Genomic DNA, 26299 nt, shown 5'->3' with positions numbered 1-26299 from the left:
GCTTACCTCCTGTCCCGTTAGCTTTCAGAGTAAATTGAATGTAAAGACAGGCCTTTCCCCATGTTAAAAACGGTGGTCACGAAGAGGTAAAAATAGATCCACAAGGCTGTTGCTAGTTCTAAAAGGGAGATTGACAGAGGGAGGGGGAAGGGGAGGTGGAGGAGGGAGGGCAGGAGGGAAGGGGAAGGGTTCGGAGTCCCAGGGAGAGAGAGAACTTGAGTAAGTTTCGTTACTTATGTAGAAGGGTGTCTCAAATTGTGTATTCAACATTTCATCTACTCTGTGATGTTAACTTTGTCTTAGAGGCTTATATGTTAAGTCTTATAGGTGCTTATTGCAGACTGGATATGATACAAATAATGTAAGAATTTACACACTGTATCACGTGGATGAATCACTGTTTGTAATAAAGCTGTCGACCGTATTGGTATCAGTTATCAGTTCTGAAATGTCGGTGACTTTATACATCGTTTTCTTGACTTCTGTTGTCAGTTCTGTGTCCATCAGTGCCATTTACAATGTGAATACAAGGATACATCTTCCTGTTATTCACTCATTAAGTCATCTTGAGTGCTATTCTGATGGTCAGTACTGGGCCCAGACCTGAAATAATGGTGGATTTGGGAAGAACGTTCCGGTTGGAGCCCTCTCCCCTACCCCACGTCTTTTACTGGGGACAGTTACCTGTTCGCATTTGGGAGCTAAGAGAAGTTCACTTTTGGTGACTGTGTAATCAATTTATTTTGAAAGTATAAGCACAGTTAAATTTCTAGTGTTTTTCCACCCCAAAAGTTATTTCTGGAGTATTATTTGCTAATTGAAAATTTAACTTGCTGTGCTGTTGTTTCCTTGAGTTGATTATACTTCTTCTTTTCTTTAAGGTAAAGTGCAAGTTAAGAGTTCAGACATACAAGTTGGAGACCTCATCATAGTGGAAAAGGTTGATGCATTTTTCATATATTTTAGACGTGTGTATGCCGGTGATTAACATTTAGCCTGATTGCAGTAACTTTGAATCTAAAGGAAATTGTATGAGACAGTTATTTTAAGTCTTAACATCTTTTATAAGATATGATATATATGAAGAAAAATCTAGTTTGTTTTTGCTTTAGTACATTTCATTGTGTGCAGGTGAGATCATATTTTGTCTAAAAATAACACCTGTGTTAACTGCTTAATATTGTATTACTGGAATTATTTCATTTGATGAAAAAACTGTATTAGTTAGAACCTATTTATAATAGAATATGTTTCATTTTCTAAAACTTCCTATTGTAGCTAGATATATCACACATAAGAATTGGATATTCTTACGGTTTAGAATTTACCTTAAAGAAGGGAGGGTCAATGGAAGTCAGAGAATATTGGGAAGAAACGGCTCAGGTCTGCGGAGGGGGAAGCCGCTCAGAAAGCCTGTCAGTGTCAGTGGTGGAAGCTGCCAGCGGCCTGGGGTGAGCAGGCTGACTGCCTGTGGGGGGGGGGGGGTGCTTCTGCCCACATCCCTGAGTAATGGCCACTGAGCAGGTAGCCTCTTTGTTTTTTTCAAAGGCTCTAGGACAACTTTTATTTAATTTTATTTTTAAAAAAAATTTTAATGATTTTTGAGAGAGAGACAGAGATAGAGTATGAACAGGGGAGGGGCAGAGAGGAGACAGAATCCGAAGCAGGCTCCAGGCTCCGAGCTGTCAGCACAGAGCCCGACGCGGGGCTCGAACTCACGAACGGCAAGATCATGACCTGAGCCGAAGTCAGAAGCTCAACTGGTTGAGCCACCCGGGTGCCCTTAGAACAACTTTTAAAAAGTGTCGCAGGAAAAGTTGTAATAAGGCCTCTTACAAGAGTAGTCTGAGCCCTCGGTGCCAGCTGGTCCCCGGGCCACGCACCCAGCCTGAGCCATGTTGTGGAGGGGTTTAGTACCAGAAGGCCTTTCTCCTCAAGACCAGCGTGGGCTTTCTCTTGCTGCTTTCATCTCTACATCGGCCATGTTTTTAGGTATGCTTGTTTGATTTTACAAAAGGATTAAAATTGAACATACTGATTTGCAACTCGTGTGTGTAGCGTTTGGTCATATGGACGTTGTAAGTCACTAGCTTTGATCCGCGGTTAGATTTTCAGATGGTGTCTTTGTTCTCCTCTTACAAAGCGCTGTGTGAATATCCTTACACACACACCTCTTCGCGCTTCTGTAGGGTAAATGCTGATGACAGATGACTGAGCCGAATGAGAGTCAGATGCCAGTGTCCAATACCTCACCCTTTCTGTGGTCAGGCACCTGGGTCCTCGCTCCGGGTCCCTCTCAGGGCTGTAGTCAGCCAGGCGGCCATCGCCTCCAGCTCGTGGGGGCTTGTTGGCAGGTTCAGGGCCTTGGTTCCATGAGCTTTTGGCTGGAAGGAGGCCGCCTTCGTTCCCGACCACAAGGTGGGAAGGCTGGGGGTCCTCCACAGGGCAGCTCCCGGTGGCCCGTCAGGACAAAAGTGGGTAGCCAGCAGCATGGATTGCGGGCTGGGACCTGTGCCAGCAGTGACACCCATCACGTCTTGTTTCCTTCTCAAGAGGCTGCGTGGTGTTGATGGTGGTGTTTAAGGAGCAGAGAGAGTCTCTGTGGATCGGGGAGCACTGCTTGGCCTTGTCATCGTTCCATCTCTCATTTCCTTTGCTCTCTTGTTATTCTCCTTCCCCCTCCTGCCAGAGTTGATGGACTGTTGTGCTCTTCAGTGCTCCCATTTTTACTGAGTAGCCTGAGTCCTTCTTGGCCACGTTGTGTGTGCTCATCTCTTCTGTCCTGTAGATGGATGTGAAGGTGGATGTCGAGATCAATGTGGGGGCGTTCCCCTTGGGCCTCTCTCTGGCCTCCCAGGGATATTCTCCGTCTGTGAGAGATGGATGAGGGACATGGGCCTTTGTCGACATCCGGGAAAAGGTTTTACGGTAATGGGGTAGCTGCCCATCTTTTGTTTTGTCACTGCAGTGTTCCACGGGTAGCACAGTGTGGGTGGCACTCCCAACACTAGATTGGTATCACTACACAAGCATGTGTACGGCCCCTTCTCTACCCTGGTGTTGAGAGATTCGGTAGCAGAGCTACAGGAAGAACTTCTAAAATGTTTTCGCTAATCTTCAGGAAATGCTATACGCTAAAAAATAGGGGTGACACCTGTACCTGATTGAGTTTTTTTTACATTGCCAATTTTACACCTACTTTCTCATAAAAATTTTCCACATATTTTAGTTACTTAAAAAACTTGGATATTTAGAATCTTGAGACATAATTTCTGGTAATTGCTATGAAGTGATAAGTTTTTAGTAGTGAATTTATATTTGTTAAACCAACTTTGTGGCTTTTTTAGGGATAAAAGTTTTTGTCTTACTGACTGACTAACCGTCATAAGGAAATGGCAGTGATATGGTAGCAAATGGTTTTGTCTTTTTACTTTTTATTTAAGGATTCTGGAAATACTTGTCACTAACCAGAAAGTTACTTCTCTGTTATTTGACCGTATTGCTACTTAGAAATCAATCCTTGGATGCTTCCTTGGTGGATGTTATGTTGGAGGGTAGCTCTTCTAATTCTGTACCCTGATGTGGAATTACAGTTAGTCTATGGATAGTCATTGTGTAGATATTTGAGGTACGCCGATCGCGTTTGGCCCAGTGCTGCAGATGCTGGGAGTCGTGCAACTCACGGGAGAGTAGCAGCTGGGCACAGCGGGCAAGGGGAGATGTGGGCTTCGACGCCAGATGGATCTGGGTGTAAACTCCCAGTTTTCCAGCCTCAGCCCCTCCCAGGAGCAGCATCTCTTTGATGCGCACTTGGAAAGTGGCAGGCTAGATCCATTCAGAGTCAGGGTCGGGTTATGCACGCAGGGCAGAGGAAGAAAATCCGAAGGTTGTCTCCTGGCTGAACAAACAAGGAACCAGCCCTCCTAAGAAGTATCTAAAATTTTAGACAGACATGTCAATTTAAATATTAATACTTGAGGAATGTGTCAGGCAGGTAACTGTTTGTAACAAGAGACTTTTAAAAGTCGAAGGTTGTCCAGGTCATTGGCCAGGTCCTAACACCCGACTCTGAAGTCCAAGTGTTTGAGAAGGATCCAGAGGACACAAGCAGGATTGAAGTTGACACTGTTGTTGAGTCCTTCTTCTACTCAACCAAAATGAGCAAGAAAAGAAGATCTTCTTTTTTTTTTAACAGCTGAATTGAAAGACAGTTTCTTTATCCTATTTTTTTAAGGTAATGCAATTTAATAAATATTTTCAACAATTTTACCAAGTATTACAATGTATATTTTAATACCCAGGACAGACACGACAAAAACTATGCAGAGAGAGACAGTCTGAGATGCTTGTAAATAAACTAAGATGGGCTCCTGAACAGGTTTCAGGTAACACACCAGAAGGCAAGAAATTAGAAACGGAGGAGTGAATACCAGGGGAAACCTGACAACAGAAAACAGATCATAAAATGCAGACTTCTGTAATGTGTCAGTAATTTATGTTCATTGTGAACCGTCTAAATATACCAATCCAGAGACAGGCAGAGTGGATGAAGAAAGGAGGCCCAGCCATGCGCCTCTCACAAGGAATTCAAATCCAGTGACACGGGTAGGATAAAAGGAGGTAAGAGAATGGAAAAGGTACACATCGCATAAAATTAATCGGAAGTAGGAGGGGCTGAGTTAATATCCAGTGAAGGATAGCTCAGAACAAAGAAAATTATTAGAGATGGAGAGACCTCACATAATATTAAGAGTTATCCATCAGGAAGACGAGACGGTCCTGAAGTTGTACTCACCAGACAACAGAACCACAGAATACACAAATCAAAAATTGTTGGACCTGAACAAGGGAAACAGATCCACAGTTCTGAGTGAGAACTTCAGCCCCACTCTCTGAGCATCAGACAGAAGTGGTGGGCCAAGCATCGGCACTGACAGAGAAGATCCCCACTGAGTCCGCCAGCCAGATCTAACTGACAAATGCAGGCCGCTCTACCCGACAGTAGGAGGACACACATTTATTTCAAGTCGCACCAAGTTTCAACATGCACCAGTTAAAGCAGATCCATAAAAGAAACCTCGAGAAAATGAAAAGAATTTGAAATCATACAGTGTGTTGTTTCATCATGGTAGAGTCAAATTAGAAATTAACAACAGAAAGACAACAGGAGAACTCTAAAATAGGTGAAAAGTAAACAGTGTACTTTAAGTATGGAATCTAGGAAACAAAATGCAACTGTGTGAAAGCGGAATTTCAACATTCAAAATACATGGTACGCACGTGCGGCGGTGCCGAGTGGGAATTTTGTAGTAGTCAACACCTACGTTAGAAGGACGTCAAAGTCTCAAGTTAATGGTCTAAGTCCCTGGCTCAGGAGACTAGAAGAGCAAAATTAAAGCAATGTATGCGGAAGGAGGTAAATATAAGAGCAGGTCAGTGAAACAAGATAGTAAGTCAGTGAAAGCAAAAGCTGGTTCTTTTAGACAAATTCATAAAACCGATAGACCTCTCCCAGGAGTGATAAAAATGAAGAGCAGTGACACAAGTCACCAGTCTCCGTAGTGACACAGGGGACATTACTGCTGATGCCAGGCCATCGAAAGGATAATCATGGATTCCCACCGAGAGCTGTACACTCCCTAGCACACCAGCTTTGACGAAAGGGACCACTTCCTCCAAAAGCACAAACCATCAAAACAGTCACAATGGAACAGGTAATATGATGGTTCTACAAAGAGTAAGGAAGTGGAGTTAGTCATTTCAAATCTCTGAGAAAGGGGCGCCTGGCTGGTCCAGGTGGAAGTGTGTGTGACTCTTGATCTTGGGGGTGTAAAGATGACATAAATAAAATTAAAACAAATAAAAATGGCGTTACCATCAGTGTTTCAGTGACTGCGATGGGGACTGCGATGGGGATGAGAGGAAATTGCTTTGAGGCTGGCACCGATGAATAAAAAATGCATGTCATACCTGTGATAAACCGCAGTTGTTAAAAAACAAATAAAATCTCTGAGAAGGAAGTATCTAAGTCCAGATGTTTCCACTGAAGAACTCCTTGAAACCTTTAAAGAAGACTTCGCATCATTTTTGCACGGTAGTTTCCAGAAAATAGTGGAGGATGGATGGAGCATTACGCAGCTCATTTTAGGAGTCCAGTGTTACCCTCATACCAACACAAGACAGTACGGCAAAAGAAAACTACAAATAATGTGCATATACACACAGACATCCTTAGGAAAACAATTGCCGATGGATATCAGCAGTATATAGAAAAACGGCACATCAGGACAGAGTGGACGTTATTCCGGGTATCTAAGGCTGGTTCAGCGTTCTAAAAGCACCAGATGTACTCTACCCTGTTAACAAACTAAAAAATAATAAAAAAAAAATTATATCAGTTGATGTAGGAAAAACATTTGGGTAAATCCAACACACATTCATAATAAAAACTCTCCACAGCCTGGATTAAACAGTTAATTAAAAAGCACCTATAAATATGTATAGCCAAGATCACACTTAATGGTGAAAGTCTGAATGCCTCTCCTTTCAGATTGGGAGTAAGTCCAGGATGTTTGCTCTTACCACTGTTTTTTTTTTTTTTTTTTTTAATTTTTTTAATTTTTTTTTTTTTTTTTTTTTAATTTCTTGAGAGAGAGAGAGAGAGAGAGAGAGAGAGACAGACAGACAGAGACAGACAGACAGTGTGAGTCGGGGAGGGGCAGAGAGAGAGGGAGACACAGAATCCGGAGCAGGCTCCAGGCTCCGAGCTGTCAGCATAGAACCCAGTGCGGGGCTTGAACTCGCAAACTGCAAGAGCATGACCTGAGCCAAAGTCAGACACTTAACTGACTGAGCCACCCAGGCGCCCCTGCTCCTACCAGTCTTAACTTGACTAACATTTCTAGCCACATAGAATAAGGCAGGTAAAGCAAATGAAAGGAATTCAGGTTGGAGAGGACGAAATAAAAATGTCCCTATTTGCAGATGACATGATTGTGTGTGTGGACAATCCCAACAAACCTATGAAAACCTCCTGGAACTAATGATAATGAGTAGATTTAGCAAAGTGGCTAATTATAAGATCACCACTCAAATACCAATCCCATTTCCAACATGTGGAAACAAATTAAAAATAAAGTCGCTTTCTAATAAATCACTACTATGAAAACTAAATCTTAGGTGTGACTGAAAATGACAATGTATTCATGAAAGTAATCAAAGATACTGTGGATTTGGATTGGAATATTCCAGTTTTCCTCAAATTGAATATAGGTTTAATATAATTCCCATTAAAATCTTAGCAAGATTTTGTTTTTTTGTGTTCACTTTTTACATACAAAATAAGCTTATTGTAAAAGCCATTTGTGAAGGCTGAGATAGCAAAGCAGTGCTGGTGAGGAGAATAACGTGAGAAGGGTGACTTCTTGGTGTTGAGGCGCGTGACCGAGCCCAGCGTGTAAGAAGGGGAGAAATAGAGATCGGTGGGACATTCTGGAGAACCCAGAAACAGATACACCCAAAATGCTCAAGTGAGTTTTGACAAAGTGCAAAAGCAATTAAAATGGAGAAAGGTTGGCCTTTCAACAAATGAGCCTGGAACTCGTGGACATCCAGGGTTTAAAAAAACGAACCCAATCTAAATGTTACACATTATATAGGTATTAAATCAAAATGAATCATGAATTTAAGTGAAAAATGTGTAAGTGTGAAACTTCGGAAGAAAAACATCGGAGAAAATACTCCAAATCTAGGGTAGGAAACTGGTGTTTAGACTTGATGCCAAAAGCATGCGGAGAAGAAAAATAATGGTAAGTTGCATCTCATTAAGATAAAGCGTTTGCGCTTGTGAAAGAACACGTGACTATGGTGAAAACAGGCTCAAAGGCCCAGAAGGAGACGTCTGTAAACCGCATCGCTGATAGATTTGTGTATCTAGAGTATGTGAAAACCCAACAGTACGAAGAATCAAGTGAGAAAACGAACTGAAGACGGAGGAGATGTGTCTCCAAGAAGATTATAGCTGGAGAGTGAGCAGGAGAGGGTCCCCAGCGTCATCAGTAAGCTGTGAATGCAAGTGACCGCACCGTGACGTCTCCGTGCACACACAGCACAGCGGCTACAGTGAAAACTGGTAACACCACCAGGTGCTAGCAGCGATGTGAAGAAAGGCCACTCATACATTTCTAGTGGGAACATCAAATGTTACACTCATCCTAGAAAATCGATAGACAGTCTCTTAAAGAATTTAATATGCAACTGTGGTATGGCCCAGCAGTTGAACTCGTGGACCCCTTATCACAGAGAAATGTTAATTTGAATCGGCACAAAAGGCCATCTGAATGTTTATGCCTGTATTATTCATAATTGCCAAAAATCACAAACCAGATACCCTGAATGGGTGATGGTCAGAGGAACAGTTGTACATCGTACCAGGGTCTACGATGTTAAGAAAACACGGGTCTCTGCTCCTGTGTTGCTCATAGTCTTGAAGGGAGGGAAAAATAAAAAGTATCCATGATTGTTTAACACTCTAGTTTATTTATGAGTGCTTCACAGAAAATAAAACAGGGTAAGGGACTAAAGAGTAATGGCCTGAAGTGAAATTAAGGGAAACAATTCCATTACAATAGCATTAGAAAGAATAAAATACTTACAAATAAAATTACTGTTAAGAATAAACTTAGCAGGGGCACCTGGTGGAGTGGGGTGGGGGATGTATTTGGGTGGGTGCTTTTTTGGTCCGGTACTGTCTGTGAGATTCTTCCATTTTGTTGTGTGTCCATGGTTCACTCGTCTCGTTGTTACGCAGTGTGCCCTTTGTCCGTCCTACTGTTGGTACATATCTGGGCAGCTTTTAGTTTTGCCTGTTAGAAGTGATAATTGTGCACACAGTGCTACTGTATATATGCCTAAGGAGTGGGATTGCAGGGCATGGGGGACACATATACTCCACTTTAGTGGATACTGCAACTGACCTTGCAAGGCAGTGTACCACGTTCTCCTCTAGTGGGCAGTGCGGTGCGTAAGAGTTCCGGATGCTTCACGTGTTTGTCAACACTCGGCATTGTCAGCCCTGTGCATTTTGCATTTCCAGTATGTGTGTGGTAGTGGCGGTTTTAACATGCATTTCCTTGAAGAGTAACAAAATTGCACACCTTTTCATATGCCTTTGGATACCTTTCTTGTTTGGGAAGAGCCTATTGAAATCATTTGCTATTTTTCTTCTAAGTTATCTCTTCTTTTCTTGTCAGGTTTTAGGCCTTCAGGCGTTCCGGTTGGGGGGTCTCTTATTAGTGATAATGTTGCAAATAATATTTTCCTCCCTGGTGTGCTTTGTTAAACAGATATTCTTAATTTTGATGAAGTCTATTTTATTAATCTTCTCATTTATAGTTAATTGGGTTTTTGTTTGGTTGGTTGGTTTTTAAAATTTTTGATTGTGGAGGAGGAGTCTTGTTAGGTTTGGTAGGGACCCTACCAAAAAATTGTCAAAATACTCTGTATTTTAGGAGCTTTATTGCTTTGACTTTGACATTTAGAAATTCATTCGGGATAGATTCAAATTCACTCGGGATAGATTTTTATGTTTTGACTGTTACAGAAATTTGGTATTCTTTCCCGTCATCTTCTGTAGATATGTTTCTCACCACTTTTCCTGATTGGTCTGCAGTGGCACCTTTCTCGTTAACCTGGCGTTCATGAACATGTGGGCCAGCCTTCTGTTGTCTCTGCGTGTTCTTCACTAGAACTGTCTCGTCGAGGTGGAAAACCGTTTTGTCGTAATTGCTCTAGTTTGATACTTTAGTTTTATTATACTGGAGACTCAGCCTCCTTGTTTCTCACATTTGTCTTGTTCATTCTCGGCCTTTGCATTTCCCGGTAAATACTGGGAATACCTGTCAGTTCCTCCCAAAAAACGTGTTAAGATTTTCATTGGCTTTGTGTTAGATCGGTTGATGGGCACCAGACGTCTTTGTGTTCTGATTTTGGTACAGGATGTGTTCTGTGTTACTTAGGTTTTGTTTAACTTCTCTCAGTAACGTTTGATAGTTTTTTCGTTTACAGAACTTGACTTGCTCTGCATCTTTTATTAGTTATAGTCTAACGTTCGCTTTTGTTTTTACTGAAATGGACATATTTAAAAAAACTTTCTTGCTGATCATTACATACATATATATATACTCGTATATATATGTGTATATATATATATATATATATATATATATATATATATATATACTTGTTTTCTGCGTCATTAATTTTTGCTTTGTATTTGCTTACATCCTTGTACCTCGTTTGGGGCTCATTGGCTTTTGTCACCCTGCTTTCAAGTGGATATTTAGATTCTGTTTTTAGCTTCCCTTCTCCATTGTGTGAATTTAACTGTATACATTTTCCTCTTAACGTTTCCCTTTGGCATTGGGAGCACGGTTCCATACGCTCTGCTGTGTTGCGTTTTTATCGTTCAGCTAAAAATATCTTCTGACTTCCATTGTGATTTCCTTTTTGACCTAAGACTTCTTTAGATCTCAGTACTTGACAGCTTTATCCCACAGCGCGGTGTTCTCAGCCTAACAACTTCTGTTTGTTTGTATTGCTTGCTCGCTTTGCTTGCATTGCTTGCTTCCTCTACTGTATCATGTGTGGGTAGATCTTTACTTAGGTCTCAAAAAACATAAGTACTTTAGGATGTTACATGAAATGTTCTTTACTGTATATTTTTCTTAGTTTGATACAGCTTTCCCAATTGATAGAATGATTAGCAATGATTAAATAAATGTATTAATAGCGAATTCGTGCAAAAGTTTTTATATGCTATACAGTACTTTTGAGATTTTGTCCTTTTCTGCTTTATAAAAGAATCTCCCTCAAATTTGTGGGGGTTTCGTTTGTTTGCTCAGTAGTACATTTATTCATTTATAATATGTAGCAAATAGTTTATTTATGGTATTTTCTGTTTTGTGTTAGGCCTTGGAACCCTACCCTCCCTTCCCAGGGTTTTTTAGTCTAATAGGGAGGACATAACTTTTTCTAGGGCAGAAACTTCTGTCTTGTATGCACAAGTTCAGATAAGAAAGAGGCCAAAGAAAAGGCAATATGTAACACTTTTCAGAAATGGAGTAGGTTTCAAGTCTTCACAAATGCTATCTTCATGGTTTGTTAACAGGGAAAAGTGGTAAAAAGTCTAACTAAAAAATGAATTTGAATATCAATTATACAAATTGTTATACGAATCATTAATGTTAATTGCTTCAGTATAAATTTTATTATAACATTTTTTAGATACTTTCTGCTAGCTATTTCTACTTTGTAATGGAATGGTGTTACTTTATAAACTTGCATATGTATAATTAGTATTTTATATTACTCTCTGCAGAATCAAAGAATTCCATCGGACATGGTATTTCTTAGGACGTCAGAAAAAGCAGGTATTTCTATGTGTATTTAAATTGCTGATCATTTAGTATTTTAGGAGTTTGATTTTCATTTTGAAAAATAAAAATTTATTCTTACAGAAAAGTTTTCTTTGAATGGTAATACATTAAATTCATTAATTCTAAATCACATTTAACTGCTGATATTTCAAATGATCATCTTTACTATTTATGTTTATTAACAAAAGATAATCCTATCACAACCTTTCTATCAAATGAGTGTTTTCATTCACACGTGTATTGATATGTAAGTAGTTAAATGATAATATTGCTTGAAATTTGATTGCCGTTCTGTATTTGCAGTGTTGTTAATTCAGCAAACACGTAGTGACCCCTTCCTGTGTGCCAGGCAGTACTTGTCATGTAGGATCCAAAGGGAGCAAGACTGTGTTGTTCCCTTCTAAGCAGTCGTGTGGATGGACATACCTTGCCAGTAGTACTGTGATTATATAGATAATATGGTTAGAAGATGTGTGGGGGGAACCTGAGAGGAAGCAGACCGTTGCTTAGGTCTGAAGCTTAGTTGAAGTGCGCTTCACAGGGTAAATGGTTATTTCTGTGACTGAGCTTTCACCGGCCAGAAGCAGGTGGACAAGGGCTAAGGAGATGGCAGCCTCGTGCGGTCGAGGGGGAAAACTATATGCTGGGAATCAGGAGACCTGAAGCCTGGTCTGCTCCGGCCAGTTCTGAATCACGTGCGCCAGCCACGGGGTCACACACAGTTTCATCGCATCTAAAACGATGGGAGGCCTCTCAAGTAATACCCAAGTTCCTTCTGTCTCACATTTCTGACTTTGTTGAATAAATGAACAGTATTTTTATAGGAAGCTCAGCATATGCATTATTTGTAGTGTGAAACCTAGAAAGGACAAAGTTAAATTTTAGAGTTGTTAATTTAGTTCTTTTTCTTTTCTTTTTTTTCCTTTTCTTTCTAAGTAATCTCTATATCAAACAGGGGGCTCGAACTTACATTCCCGAGATGGAGTTGGCATGCTCCACCCACTGAGCCAGCCAGGTGCCCCAACAACTTTCTTTTAAGTTTATTTACTTAAGTAATTTCTGCAGCCAGCGTGGGGCTTGAACTCAATGACCCTGAGATCAAGAGTGGCACGCTGAGCCAGCCAGGTGCTAGAGTTGTTAGCTTAGGGTTTTCTTCATTTGTAAACAGCATTTTTTTAAAGGGACATTTTAAGTCCTGAGAAAGAAAATGTTTTCTCACCCACTGTAGTTATGGTTATTTACGTTGTAACGCGAGGCTGCCGTTGACGCCAGAGTGCGGCTGCTTCTCTTGGGCACGTACACTTGATACGTTTACCTTATTGTGTGTGCCTTCCTGCGGTCTGGTTCTTCCCGCCAGCGGACCGGGGAGCGGCTCTTTGGTCCGTTTCCCTGTCTTCGCAGAAATAAACAGCCAGGCCCCTTTCCTGCCCAGTCCGATGGGGCTGTGCCCTGATGTCTGGCCGAAGGAGGACGGCTGGCAGCCACGTGTGCTGCTTCCAGGCCTGGTCTCAACCTCCTTTGTAGCCTTGGACCCTTGTCTTCCCAGTGCCGGCGCCGTGGCCGTGGCCGTGGCCGTGGCCGGGGTCGTCTCGGGAGTTGCGTGTTGAAGCCGCCAGCCGGGGTTCACGGACGCCTGCGGGATTGAGCCCCCTGCCATCCCCTGACCAAGTGACTCGGAGAGAGCGAACTGTTTGAGTTCCCCAGCTGCAAGGTTTACCTTTTATGGTAGCCTGTGTCGCCTTAACTCCTGCAGCCGGGGCAGGCGGGTGACGGCTCTGCCCATGCCCTTGCTTCTTGATCGTGCAGAGCCCCGAGGTCACCCGGGCGTGAGGTTACGGCCTTTCAGGGTTTCCTGGGCGCGTGTGCAGCTCTGCACGGGCCGCTGGTTTCTAGACTCCCAGGAATGTGATGGGAATTTTCAGAGCCTCCTTCAGGTCATCTGATTTTCCCAGTTTTCTTTCAATTTTCTGGTTAGCTTAGTGTTTACCAGTTTTGTCACCACCTGAGGGAGCCGTGATGTCAGACACCTGCCGCTGACGGGTTTTGACACACAGCCCAGGGAGAGTGCTGTCGTCGGTGAATGGGCTCCGGGTCGGGTCACATCCAGGCGAGCCCTGCTTGTCAGGTGATGACAGTTCGCAGGGCGTGGGTTCGAAGGGCCCCAGCTGTGATTGGCCCCCGTCAGGGGCTGCCCGTTTTCTCAGCTACTGTGGAGCCGTGGGGTGGAGGGGGGAGGGTTTGGAAATGGGAGAAATCACGACACTCCCCAGCTTACTCTCGGCTCGATTCAGCCGTGTTTCTGAAACAGATGCACCTGGGACTGTCGCAAGCCTTTGATCATTCCCCAGAGTTCTGAAAGGGTTGCCTTTGACAGTTTTTACTGATGTTCTCATTGTAGTTATGGAGAAATGGATTTTCGGACATTCTTACACTGCCATCCCTGTTTACATCATCTACTTACTTATGGTTTGTCTTTGTTTCTAAATGTATTTAATATAATGAATAGCAGAAATATTTGTGCCTGAGAGATGCTTTTTTTTTCTTGAATTTTTTCTTTTAACGTTTATTCAAGTCTGAGAGATGTTTGAGCTGTCAGCACAGAGCCCGACCCGGGGTTCGAACCCACAAACTGCAAGATCGTGACCTGAGCCGAAGTTGGACGCTTAACCGACTGAGCCACCCAGGCGACCCTGAGAGATGCTTTTATACTAATTACCCTTTGAATGTTTGTGGTGGAAATAATATATGAGAGTAAGAATGTTAACCTAGGGGCTCCTGGGTGGCTCAGTTGGGTCGGGGTCCGACTCTTGGTTTCGGTTCAGGTCGTGATCTCATGGTCGTGGGATCAAGCCCTGCCTCTGGGCTCTGTGCTGACAGTGTGGAGCCTGCTTGGGGTTCTGTGTCTCCCTCTCTCTCTGCTCCTCCCCTGTTAGCACACGCGCTCTTGCAGTCTCTCTGTCTCTCTAAATAAACAAAACAAAACAAAAGAATACTGTCCTAAATATGGAAATGGTGTTTAGATAAATAACTCAAGAGAAATAGATTATACAGTTTGTGTTGGGAGATAAAAGAAGAAAAGTCAGCACTTTGAAGCTGGAAGATAATGGGAAACGTTCATTTTTCAGAGGAGGAATCTGAGGGCTGAACATCAGTGCCTTGTTGATGATCACGTGACCAACAGCATTTTTAGAAGTGCTTCAGCCTCTGAATGATGTCTTCACTGTATCATTGTTTAGGCAGCAGAACATAGGTAGAATATTAGAGCATTAGGCAAAATGAGATACTCTTTATTAGCTTTGGATGAAGAACATTACATCTAGATTGATGATGTTTTAAATTTTTTTTTTTTTTAACCTTTATTCATTTTTGAAAGAGAGCGTGAGCAGGGGAGGGCTAGAAAGAGAGGGAGACCCAGAATCCGAAGCAGGTTCCAGGCTCCGAGCCGTCAGCGTAGAGCCTGACGTGGGGCGCGAACCCATTAACCGTGAGATCATGACCTGAGCTGAAGTCGGACGCCGACTGAACCACCCGGGCGCCCCAGGATTGATGATGTTTTAAAAACATTTTCTTTGCCTCTACTTTTCTGTTGCATTTCATGTTGTAGGGACAATTGCCCACTGTAGTGTAATGGTACTTCATATTGTGGAGGTCCTGGATGTCTTTGAGAATCTTAGGAATTAATCAACTTGTTCCCCAGAAAAATGGACACAATTAATATGCATTATGCTAAATTCCTTATTGTTTAACATATTCCTGGAAGGTTATTAATGGATCTGAGTTAGGACCTTACTGTAGTCTGTTTAAGCATACGGTTCTGTTATATTCCTTAGTTTTATTATTTTTCCTATCACATAAATTGTTAAAACCATCGCTAACTATAGATAATGCAGATATTAAAATGTCAGATTGTTATTTCTTGCTATTTTTCTTCTTTTTGTAAAATGGACCCAGGAGCTTCCCAGCTGGATAAAATGTGTGTCGTAATATTGCTTTAAATCAAGAATTCTCAGGAATTCTTAGAATTTCTTTGGAAACTCTGTTTCTATGACTTTAAGTAATTACTTTAAGTTTTTGTAATCACCTCATTTTGAAGTTTTGTAATCATCTCTGTTTCTATGACTTTAAGTAATTACTTTAAGTTTTTGTAATCATCTCATTTTTGAAGGTACACCTATTCAGAATTTTTTGTGTATCTACTGACGCCATTGATACTATTTTATTACTTTGCAGTGTCAGTTCAGAAAAATCTGATAGTAGGTTGTCTGTTATAATAAAAACCTTCCAGCCCTAGCCCGTGTACAAGTCTTCGGTCTCCATGGTGTGTCCGGGCTTGACCAGGTAAAGCTTGTGCTTGTCAGCACAGCTCAGGGGGCCTGTCTATGGTGTAGTGAACAGGGACTAACACTGGACGGTCCCTGGGCTGCCGGACACTGACCAGGGACTAACACTGGACGGTCCCTGGGCTGCCGGACACTGACCAGGGACTAACACTGGACGGTCCCTGGGCTGCCGGACACTGACCAGGGACTAACACTGGACGGTCCCTGGGCTGCCGGCTTGATTGTTTAGAATGCAGATCAAGTTGTTGATGGATCTGGGGACTGATGGCTTGAATCCCAATTAATCAATTGCTTCATCGGTTTCTTAACTCAGATCAAATGTCTCCTGAATGCACACAATTCTTTTAGTGGTATTAAGAGAAATTAATGCTTTGGAACTAATTTTCATCAATCTCTTATAAATGCCAATATCTTTTTCACTTGTCTCCTAAGTGATGACATTATAGTTTAAGTGTTTGGGACATATTTCAGTAGCTCAGCTGTCACCTGTTAGTGGGCCAGGGGTAGGTAAATGACACTGTGCTCGTCCACATTCTCTCTTGGTGCTATTCATCTTCCCACTGGCTTAAAAATTTCATGCAGAGTCATTAAGTCCCATAAATGATTTAGAAATTAAGTTTAATGGCAAACGATCTGGTATTACATATGCAAAGTCAATATCTATTTTTCTTTTGTTGGGCACATACTGTACCCGTCTCTGAGAGCTATTGGATTCGCGAGCTGTTGCAGGCCATCTACTAATATTACAGGATAACTTATCACGGTCTATGACAGACTCCTGTGCTCTGTCTCCTGGCGTCCCAGCAGTTGCTTTATCACTACTTGATGCAGCTCTCCTGTGTGACACATGGCCCAGTTGATCTTCATTTGATTGTCATTAAACCTGTCCTTTCCTGTCAGCTCTTGTCAATTAATACAAAATAAAATCAAGTATTCATAAGAAGTCTGTAACAGGATATGAGCAGGCCAATTTAATAATTCAGTTTTGCCGAGCGTTCACTGGCATCCATCGTAGCTACTGCTTGCTGTTAAACATGATTAGATAGAGTTCGTGTAAGACACGTCAAGTTGGCCGTACTTCTGATTTTGCTACAGTTTGGTCTCTCTTTAAATCATCTCCGTTACCGCAAGGTTAGTAATGTTAACTGTACTCGAAGGTTAGTAAGATGTCTATTGTCTCTAAATTTTTAAAGCAGGATATAATCATTTAATATGAAGCATATCCCTTTTTCTTTAAAGAAAGGCAGCTCTATTTCTTCCGGTGTTTAATAAGTTCATAGAGATCTGGGTGTTGGTCTCGCTATTTTAGAACCACAGAATATTTGAACTTTAAGACACTAGTGAGTTTCCCTTCTTACTATTTTATGTGTTAGAAGTCACACCTAGAGCAGGGCTGTCGGCACGGACGTCTCACGGCACGTATCAGACAGAACCTAGAGTCCCGTCCCTGCGCAGCTAAATTTATTATTATTTTTTTTTAATTATTATTATTTTTTTAACGTTTATTTATTTTTGGGACAGAGAGAGACAGAGCATGAACGGCAGGGCTGTCGGCACGGACGTCTCACGGCACGTGTCAGACAGAACCTGGAGTCCGGTCCCTGCACAGCTAAATTTATAGCAGGACACACGCATGCACCCGCACGTATATAATCGCACGTACAGTTAAGTTTTGGAAAACTGTCTAACTGTAAAATAAGACCCACTGCAGATTTCCTTGTACTCCTTTTTAGTTGAAATCAGTTCGTACAAAATACTCTCCTTGTGGTAGGTCGTGTAACGCGTAACAGTTTGTTTATGTAAAGCGCACGCGATCAGACAGAGGTCTCTTCCAGGAGTCCTCACTTGATACGATGGGTGACTCGGAGAGCGTCTCGCAGCTGTCAGTCTTACCGGGCCTCGGGAGAGTGACTCCGCCTCTGGGGACCCCCTCTGGTCCCGTGGGCAGCACTGATGCCCGTGGCGGAGAGTAGCTGAAAGGACTGCAAGTGTCGCTGGTGAAGGGTTTCCGTGGGGCACACCGCAGACACCGAACGGACTCGTCGGGAGTGCCCCGGCTGGCGGAGGAGAGCAGTGAGAGGGCAGGGAGGTGCTCGTGGTGGCAGAGCGCATCTTCTCCGGGGGCCCGCGGGGCGGTGGGGCTGGCGCACGTCCTGCGGGAGACGTCCTGGACCGAGCTCTGTGAAGACACACTCTTACCTTTCTGCCTTAACCAGTACCCCACACTTGAGGCGTAGTTAGCTAAATCTGGAGTTCCTGCCGTCTGCCACTCACCGACAGGCTTTCCTAGACTTGCCCCTAAGTTTTACGAGACGGCCGTAAGGAACATGTGACTTCTCCCACCGTGCGGGAGAAAGCCTTCGTGAGACGGGGTTGCCGCACGGGGAGCGTTGGTGAGTGAGACGCAGAGCTGGCGCTCAGCCCGAGGCCTGCTCTTCCGGCTGTCGTGAGCCCGGCCCGGGATCGGGAGCCTGCTGGGGCGCCGCCGCCGCCGCCTGGGGCCACATCTGTCTTCATACAGGCTGCTGAGCCCATTCCTGCCTCGGGTCACTGTGCCAGTGGCATCCGCCTTCCCCGCCCGGTTCCGAAAACAAGCAGCGTCTCCAGAAGTTCCCAGGTGTCCTCAGGGGGCAGAGTCACCCCTGGTCGAAAGGACTAGAGACTTTTATTTTTCACCGAAGAGAATGCCTGAGATAATCTCAGTGTTCAGTTACGTGTCTTTCGAGAGCAGTCGTTCTCCCGTTTCTCAGAGACCTTTCTCGGGAAGAACAGATTGATTCTGTGGAATCTGGCTCCATGGGGAAGCGGCTTCCACTCCACGCCAGCGCAGCCTGGAATCCGGGGACTGGCTCCGTCTCCCCGCCACTGCCAGCCTAAGGCCAGGGCACCGCCCTGCGAGGGGGCTCCACTAATGGCTCCCTTCCCCTGGCCCCGTGGATGGGCCCTCCCTCTGCTGGCCAGCTCCCACTCCGAGGCGAGAGCTCTGCTCGCTTTTGCCGAGCCGGGAGTAACAGGGCCCCAGCTATTACCCCCACCGGCTAGCTTGTGGGGCAGAAGGTAACGTGCCTGGAGAAGATACCACAACCCCTCCAACCCCAGCACCCACGTGCAAGCTGCTGTCCCATTGGCATTTCCCGTGCCTGGGGCGAGAGATCTCTGCAGCTTTCCCTGTGGTGCTGATTAGGAACGGACCTTCTGGGAGTTCGTGCCGAAGGGTCGTGTTGACAACAATGGAGAGCTTGGTGGCCAGTTTTCAGAGGGAGGGTCCCTGATATACACCACCAAGGGACACAGAGCCCAGTGAGAAATTTCACCGCCGGATCCAGGGAAAGAGCCAGGAAGAGTCCCATGGGATCGCACTCGTCACTGCATGCGTGTGTTGGGCTGCTCTGCTCGGGAGTGGTCAGAGTGGGGCATTCTGGAAAAGCTTCTGCAGGACGCACACCCATCAGCGGTCAGAGTCTTGCCCGGTGCAGGGGCCCTAAGCACAGTCTTCTGGGTGTGCTGCTCACTCCGGTGTGGCTCCTGCGAAGCCAAGCTTAGAAGCACAATCCCACGCCTCCCCGTTAGTCTAGAAGAATGTCCTTATGCCAAACCCGTGGCTGTGGCCCCAGGAGTGGACGGAGAGAACCTCAAGCTGCTGGTCTGTCCCTGACTGAACATGGGACAGAATCACGAACAAACTTCTGAACTGGGGGAAGTGGCCTCCCAGCCACATGCATCCAGTGGGAAAGGGTGAAAATCCGACTACGTGAATTTGGATACCACCTTTGAGCCAACAGGAAGTTTATGTGGGGCCAGGAGTAGCCCTTAGAAAGCCAGGAATAAAAATCTGATCAGGGACATCGGGAGTGTCCCTGCTACAGGGGAAGTGGACTTCACAGAATTAGGTCAGCCAAGTCACTAGAGATAAACAACGTGCCTAACCAACCACCAGCACCCGAATAAAACGTTTGATGTTTGCATAACACGGTTCAGACTGCTGACTGATCGGCCGTGGTGAATTTTATGTGCTAGTACGACACAGGGTTGGAGTCGATGACCTCGTGGTGGCATTGTGCCCTTCCCACGCTGACCTCGGGGCGCTGCACCTCAAGGCTTGCGGCAGCGGCACGTTACCTGCCTCCTATCTGATGGGACCTCACATGTCAGGCACTTCGTAGACGGTCAGTGATGTTAGTGACCTCCTTTTTCGAGGAGAAAGAAGTACGTGACTTGGTGTTATGCACACATGCCTTCATACATTTTTTGAGGGGCGGGTGCGGAACGTTTTTTATTTTTTATTTTTATTTTTATTTTTTTAAAAAAAAATTTTTTTTTTCAACGTTTATTTATTTTTGGGACAGAGAGAGACAGAGCATGAACGGGGGAGGGACAGAGAGAGAGGGAGACACAGAATCGGAAACAGGCTCCAGGCTCTGAGCCATCAGCCCAGAGCCTGACGCGGGGCTCGAACTCACGGACCGCGAGATCGTGACCTGGCTGAAGTCGGACGCCCAACCGACTGCGCCACCCAGGCGCCCCGGAACGTTTTTTAATCTCCTGATTAGAAGTAGACGCCATATTTCCCTCTTCCTTGATTTGGAGTATTCTGTTAGTGCCTCCCCATAACCATCTTTAGAAGGTGTTTTCTAAATGAGCCAGGCCCTAAAGAAGTGTACTTGCATTACATTTTTTTTTAGAGTTTATTTATTTTGTGGGGCGCCTGGGTCACTCAGTTGGTTGAGCGTCCGACTTCAGCTCAGGTCATGATCTCACACTCCATGAGTTCGAGCCCCGCATCGGGCTCTGTGCTGACAGCTCAGAGCCTGGAGCCCGCTTCAGATTCTGTCTCTTCCCCTCTCTGCCCCTCCCCTGCTCATTTTTTGTCTCTCTCTGTCTCGAAAATAAATAAAAACATTAAAAAAAAATTTTTTTTAAAGTTTATTTATTTTGAGAGACAGCAGAGGAGGGGTGGGGGGGGTAGGGGGGGGAGGAGGAGGAGGAGGAGGAGGAGGAGGGGGAGGAGGAGGGGGAGGAGAAGAAGAAGAAGGAGAAGGGAGAAGGGAGAAGGGAGAAGGGAGAAGGGAGAAGGGAGAATCCCAAGCAGGCTCCATGCTGTCAGCACAGAGCCTGACAAGGGGGTCGATGTCAGATCTCACAAACCACAAGATCGTGACCCGAGCTGAAACCAAGGGTGGGACGCTTAACCGACTGAGCCACGCAGACGCCCCGTAGTGTGCTTGTATTAAATCCTATGTCCCCAGGTTCGTCTCCCTGGCACTTTATCCCAGTCTGTATCCCTCCTTCTCCCCACCCCCCAGTGGTCTCTTTTATTGCGGTCCTTTGGCCCCCGAGGTTCAGGAGGATCCCAGTCATGGCAGAAAAGACCGTTACACTCCGCGAGTGAGCATACCTGCTTTGTTAAGCTGACTGTTCTGGGTGCGTGAAGCATGTTGTGACGGGTCTTCTTTCCGGTAACTGTATATCGTAGCCACTTGGCATGCCCGCCGGATCCCTCTCCCTCGGTGACTTTCGCAGAAGTCCTTGCATCTGATTTCTAGAATAGGACGTTGGGTTGCTCCAGATGACGAAGTGTGGGTTTTGTGTTAAGGACTTTGAGTCTGGCTTCCTTATCAACCTGGACCGTGTGTGTCTCCCAGAACTTCTTTTATTCCTTCTGATTTGGCTTATTTGCTTCTCTAACTCCTCGTCTGTAAACCTGCTAAGGTCAGTAGGAGCACTGCTTTCTGTTCAGGGAGTACTGAATACACCTGTAGGGGCAGCATCGCGTGGAAACCTGTGTTGAGGAAAAGCACAGCTGTACCTGTGACTTACGGTACAAGTTGGTGGCGCTGCTTTGTCACCCTGTCAGCAGTTCTCAGTGAATAGTTCCGGACGTTTCCTGTAAAATCATCTTCAGGTCTTTATTTGCATTTTATCAGTTAATCTGTTCTTCTTAATGTAACATTATTCACAACCTCCCACCACTATTCAGTTTTGCTTTTGTTTTGATTATAAGCATCTATAGTGTATTTTAACCATTTTAAGTTATTTTAGCACCTTAACTGTTAAATAGCCATGTCATTTGAGCTGCTTTATGGGTAAGTGACCTTTAACGGGTCTGTTAGATGTCAGAAAACTCAGCTGCTGTCATCTGGTTCTGCCGTCTGAGTCTAAGCAGCTTCGGGACGCTTAAAGTTACGCCATCCGTACCAGTGAAGTGGTTCAAAATACTGTGGAAACCTTTTATTTAACGTTTCTGTTTTGCTGTGGTGTCTCCTGGATAAAAGGGGAAAGGCGGTGAGGTGGGTTGTTGATGAAGTTGGCTGCTGAGGTGGAGAGGAAGCGCCCTGGCCAGCACCCGCCGCAGCGAGCTCTGGAGGCAGCGTGCATGCAGCCAGCCGCTCACCAGAGCCCACGGGTGCCGTCGGTGAAGTCTGTGGGCGCGGGCAGCCCTGAGAGGCAGGGGAACGGGGCCCTGAACCCACGTATGAGGAAGGTCTAACTGGAGGCGTCTCCCTCTGTAGGTGCTCGAGTGCAAACGTAAGTGTGGCTTCTGCAGTTCTGGTTACTTGCTGTTCTGGTTACTCGCAGGGTTTCTTTACTGCAAAGATCGAATGTTTGTACACTTGACCCTTGAACAACGTAGGGTCAGGGCCACTTTCTACCACCTACCCCGCCTCGCCCCTGTGCAGTTGAAAACCCATGTATGACTTTGGACTCCCCCACACTTAACTACCAATAGCCCGCTGTTGGCGGGAACCCTTACCAGTAACATAAAGTCCACACATTTTGCATGTGTCGTACACTGTGTTCTTAAAGTAAAGCAGGCTGGAGGAAAAACGTTATTAAGAAAATCATAAGGAGGGGCGCCTGGGTGGCTCAGTCGGTTAAGCGTCTGACTTTGGCTCAGGTCATGATCTCGCGGTTCATGGGTTCGAGCCTCACGTCAGGCTCTGTGCCGACAGCTCGGAGCCCGGAGCCTGCTTGGGATTCTGTGGCTCCCTGTCTGTCTCTCTTCCCCTCCCAACTCGTGCTCTGCCTCTCCCTCTCTCTCAAAAACAAATAAACATTAAAAAAAATTTTCTGTAAGTAAAAAGAAAGAAAATTATAAGGAAAAGAAAATGCACTTCTAGTACTGTATTGTGCTGTACTTATTTTCAAACAATCCTTGTATAAGTGTAAGGATCAACTGTACAAGGTTTTGGTTGATATATTCTGTACTAATCTGAATGCATTTTAAAATATATTTTCAGACTTTTTTTTTCTAAGCAGGCTTCACGCCCAGCATGGGGCCCGGTGAGGGGTTTGAACTCACAACCTTGAGGTCCAGACTTGAGCCGAGATCAAGAGTTGGATGCTGAACCCACTGAGCCACCCGGGCGCCCCCAGACCTTATAGTCTTAGAGCGGTTTTAGCTTTACAAACGAGGGAGGGACAGAGATTTTCCCTGTGCGCCCTGCCTTCACACATGAATGGCTTCTCCCTGTCGTCAGCACACACCCCAGCAGAGTGGCACGCTGGTTACCGTACATGCACCTGCACCAGCCAAAGCCCCCCCCGGGTTTACGTGAGGCTCCACTCTTGGTGGTTCGCGTTCTGTCGACTTGCACAAACGTGTAAAGACATGTGTTGTTATGGCAGCGTACAGAGTATTTTCCTTAGTGATGCTGTATGTAAAAATCCTTCGTGCTCCGTCTGTTCATCCCTCAGCAACCACTGATCGTTCTGTGGTCTCCTTAGTTTTGCCTTTTCCAGAACGCCGTATCAGATTTTCTTTCATCGAGTGACGTGCGTGAAAATTTCCTCTGTGTCTTTTGTGGCCTGATGGCTCATTTCTTTTTAGTGCTGACTAATTCTTCATTGTCTGGACGGACCACAGTTTATTCGTGTACTTATTGAAGGACACCCTAGTTGCTTCCGAGTTTTGGCAGTTATGAAAGCAGCTGGTATAAGACGCACGTGCGGGTTTTTGTGTTGACTTACGTTCACACCTCCTTTGGGTAGATGCCAGGCAGTACTGCTGGATTATACAGTACGGTTGTGGTTAGCTTTGCAAGAAGCCAGCAAGCTGTCTTCTGCGGTGGCTGCACGACGTTGCGTTCGCACCAGCAGTGAGCACGAGCTCCTGGGGCTCCACAGCCCGTCAGCACTCGGCCTGGTCAGTGCCCCGGGCATGGGCCGTTGTAATAGGGGTGGGTTGCTGTCTCCCTGTGGTTGTGACTTGTATCCCTGATGATATGGGATGACGTGGAGACTTTCATGTGCTTACTTGTCGTCTGTATATCTTCTTTGTTGAGGGCTTCAGCCCATTTTTTAATCAGGTTGTTTCCTTACTGTTGAGTTTGAAGAGTTCTTTGTATATGTTGAATAACGATCCTGTATCAGATGTATATTTTGCAAACATTCGCCCTCCCAGTCTGTGGCTTGTTTTCTAATTCTCTTGATAATGTCTTGCAGAACAGAAGTTTTAAATTTTACCAAAGTCTGGCTAATCACATATTTCTCTCTTGGATCGTTTCTTTGGTGCGGTATCTAAAAAGTCCTCACCACACCTGGGGTCACCTAGGTTTTCTCCTATATTGTCTTACAGGACTTTTATAGTTTTGTGTTTTACATTTAGGTCCCATTTGGAGTTGATTTTCCTGAGGGATGTAAGGTCTGCGTCTAGATTCAGTTTTTCGGCGGGAGGTGGGGGGGGGGGCGTTGGTTGGTTTTCCCAGCGCCATTTCCCGACGACACGGTGTTTGCTCCTTTCTTGAAGCTGTGTTTATGGGGCTTAATTCTGGGCTCTGTTCTGCTCCATTGACCTGTGTGCGCTCTCTCATCACACCCCACCACCTTATTGTTGTTTTACAGTAAGCCTTCTTTTTACAAGGCTCGTGAATGCTTTTAATTTTTAAATGTATCTTTTTTGTTATTGTGTTAAAATACACATAACATAAAATTTATTATCTCTTTTAGAGTTCTTGGACCCGGTTCCAACGTGGGCTAGGGAGGGTCCCACACACACAAGCCCAGGCAGTTCTCAGGACACCTGCAGGGTGCCTGCGGATTCTGACACTGTCCACCCGGAGGCAGCATCAGATCCTGCGTAGTAAGGGCTCAGTCCTGTAAGATGCCCCCACCCCGACTTCGGACACCGGTCGGAAGTCCCAGGCTGTTTGTTACTCGTGCTTCTGACCAACTGGCAATTTGCTGCCACGGCTCACAGAACTCAGGGGAACACTGCCGCTCACCTGGTGGCTCAAGGAGGTGACAAAGGCTAAGAATCAACCACCAGAGGAAGAGAACATAGGGACAGGTCTGGGGAAAGGCTGTGGGGCTTCCATCCCTCCCCGCACAGCACTCTTCCCAATCTCCAGAAGCTTCTGAACCCGGTCCTTTGGCATTTTTATCGAGGCTTCTTTGTATAGCCACCGTTGATTAGATCTTTGGCCATTGGCTGATTCAGCCTCCAGCGCCTCCCCTCTCCACAGAGGTCGGGGGTGGGGCCGGAAGTTCCAACCCTCTGATCACATGGTTGGTCGTCCTGGAAACAGCCCCGCCCTTGAGTGGGGTCCAGAAGTCTCCTTCATTAACAAAAGACACCTTTATCACTCTCAACAGGTAGGATATTTAGGAGCAGAGAGTGAGAAATTGTGGACTAAGACCAAATATATATTTCTCATAAATCACAGTGTCACTCCGTCTTAACCATTTGTAAGTGCACGCTTTCATGATGTTAAATACATTCACATTGTTGTGCAACTACACCAGTCCTCTGCCCCTGTAACTTTTCACCTTGTAGGGCAGGAACTCTGTATCCATTAAAAAATGACTCCTCGTTCTCCCCTCCTCTCATACGGCATTCTGCTTTCTGTCTTTATGGTTTGACTCCTCTAAGAACCTTATATGAGTGGAATCCTGCAGTATGTGTCTTTTTGTGTGTGGCTGGTTTCATTTAGCATAATGTCTTCAAGGTTCGTCCATGTTGCATCGTATCGCACAATTTCCTTCCTTAAGGCTCGATGTCTTACACTGTATGCACAGAGCACATGTTCCGTATCCACGCCTCCATCAGTGGACGCTTGGGTTTTTCTCATGTTTTGGCTCCTGTGAATAATGCTGTGACCATGTAAAACACGGAGTTCGCTTCTCTTTTGGAGACCCTGCTTTCAGTTCTTAAGGGTTTATCCCCAGGAGTGGAGCTGCTGCCTCATTTGCTAATTCTGTGTTTAATCTTGTGACAAATTGCCATACTCTTTCCCACGGAGCATCTCTCACCATCCTTCCTCTTGCGACCTCTGTGTGTCTTTGGAGCTCAAGGGAGTCTCCTCCAGACCGCATGTGGTTGGATTGTGCGTTTTCACTTATTCTGCCCGTCTCTCTTTTTGGAGAGTTTCACCCATTTACATCTTAACATAATGATGGAGAAGGACTTTTTCACCGCAGTTGGTTTCCCATGTGCCTTAGAGCTCTTTTTCATCCCTCACTTTCTGTATTATTTTCTGTTTTGGTGAATGTTTTGTAGTGAAGTGTTTAAATTGCTTTCTCACTGCC

General features: G+C 45.0%; 1 protein-coding gene across 12 annotated transcripts in view; it reads left to right on the top strand.

Moving 5' to 3' along the window:
* The window catches only part of ATP9B (ATPase phospholipid transporting 9B (putative)), a 254172-nt gene that overhangs the window by 64554 nt on the left and 163319 nt on the right, over positions 1-26299 (top strand). For all 12 annotated transcript variants that reach the window (XM_058691769.1, XM_058691763.1, XM_058691764.1 and 9 more), the window contains 2 exons: positions 882-940; positions 11378-11429. In XM_058691769.1, the coding sequence (XP_058547752.1) occupies positions 882-940; positions 11378-11429 (111 nt within the window). The remainder of the gene's footprint in view (positions 1-881; positions 941-11377; positions 11430-26299) is intronic.

Source organism: Neofelis nebulosa, chromosome 11 (genome assembly GCF_028018385.1).
Source record: "Neofelis nebulosa isolate mNeoNeb1 chromosome 11, mNeoNeb1.pri, whole genome shotgun sequence".
NCBI classification, from domain to species: Eukaryota; Metazoa; Chordata; class Mammalia; order Carnivora; family Felidae; genus Neofelis; species Neofelis nebulosa.
The sequence above is the reverse complement of the archived record's forward strand: the minus strand, read 5'-3'. Positions and strand labels throughout refer to the sequence as shown.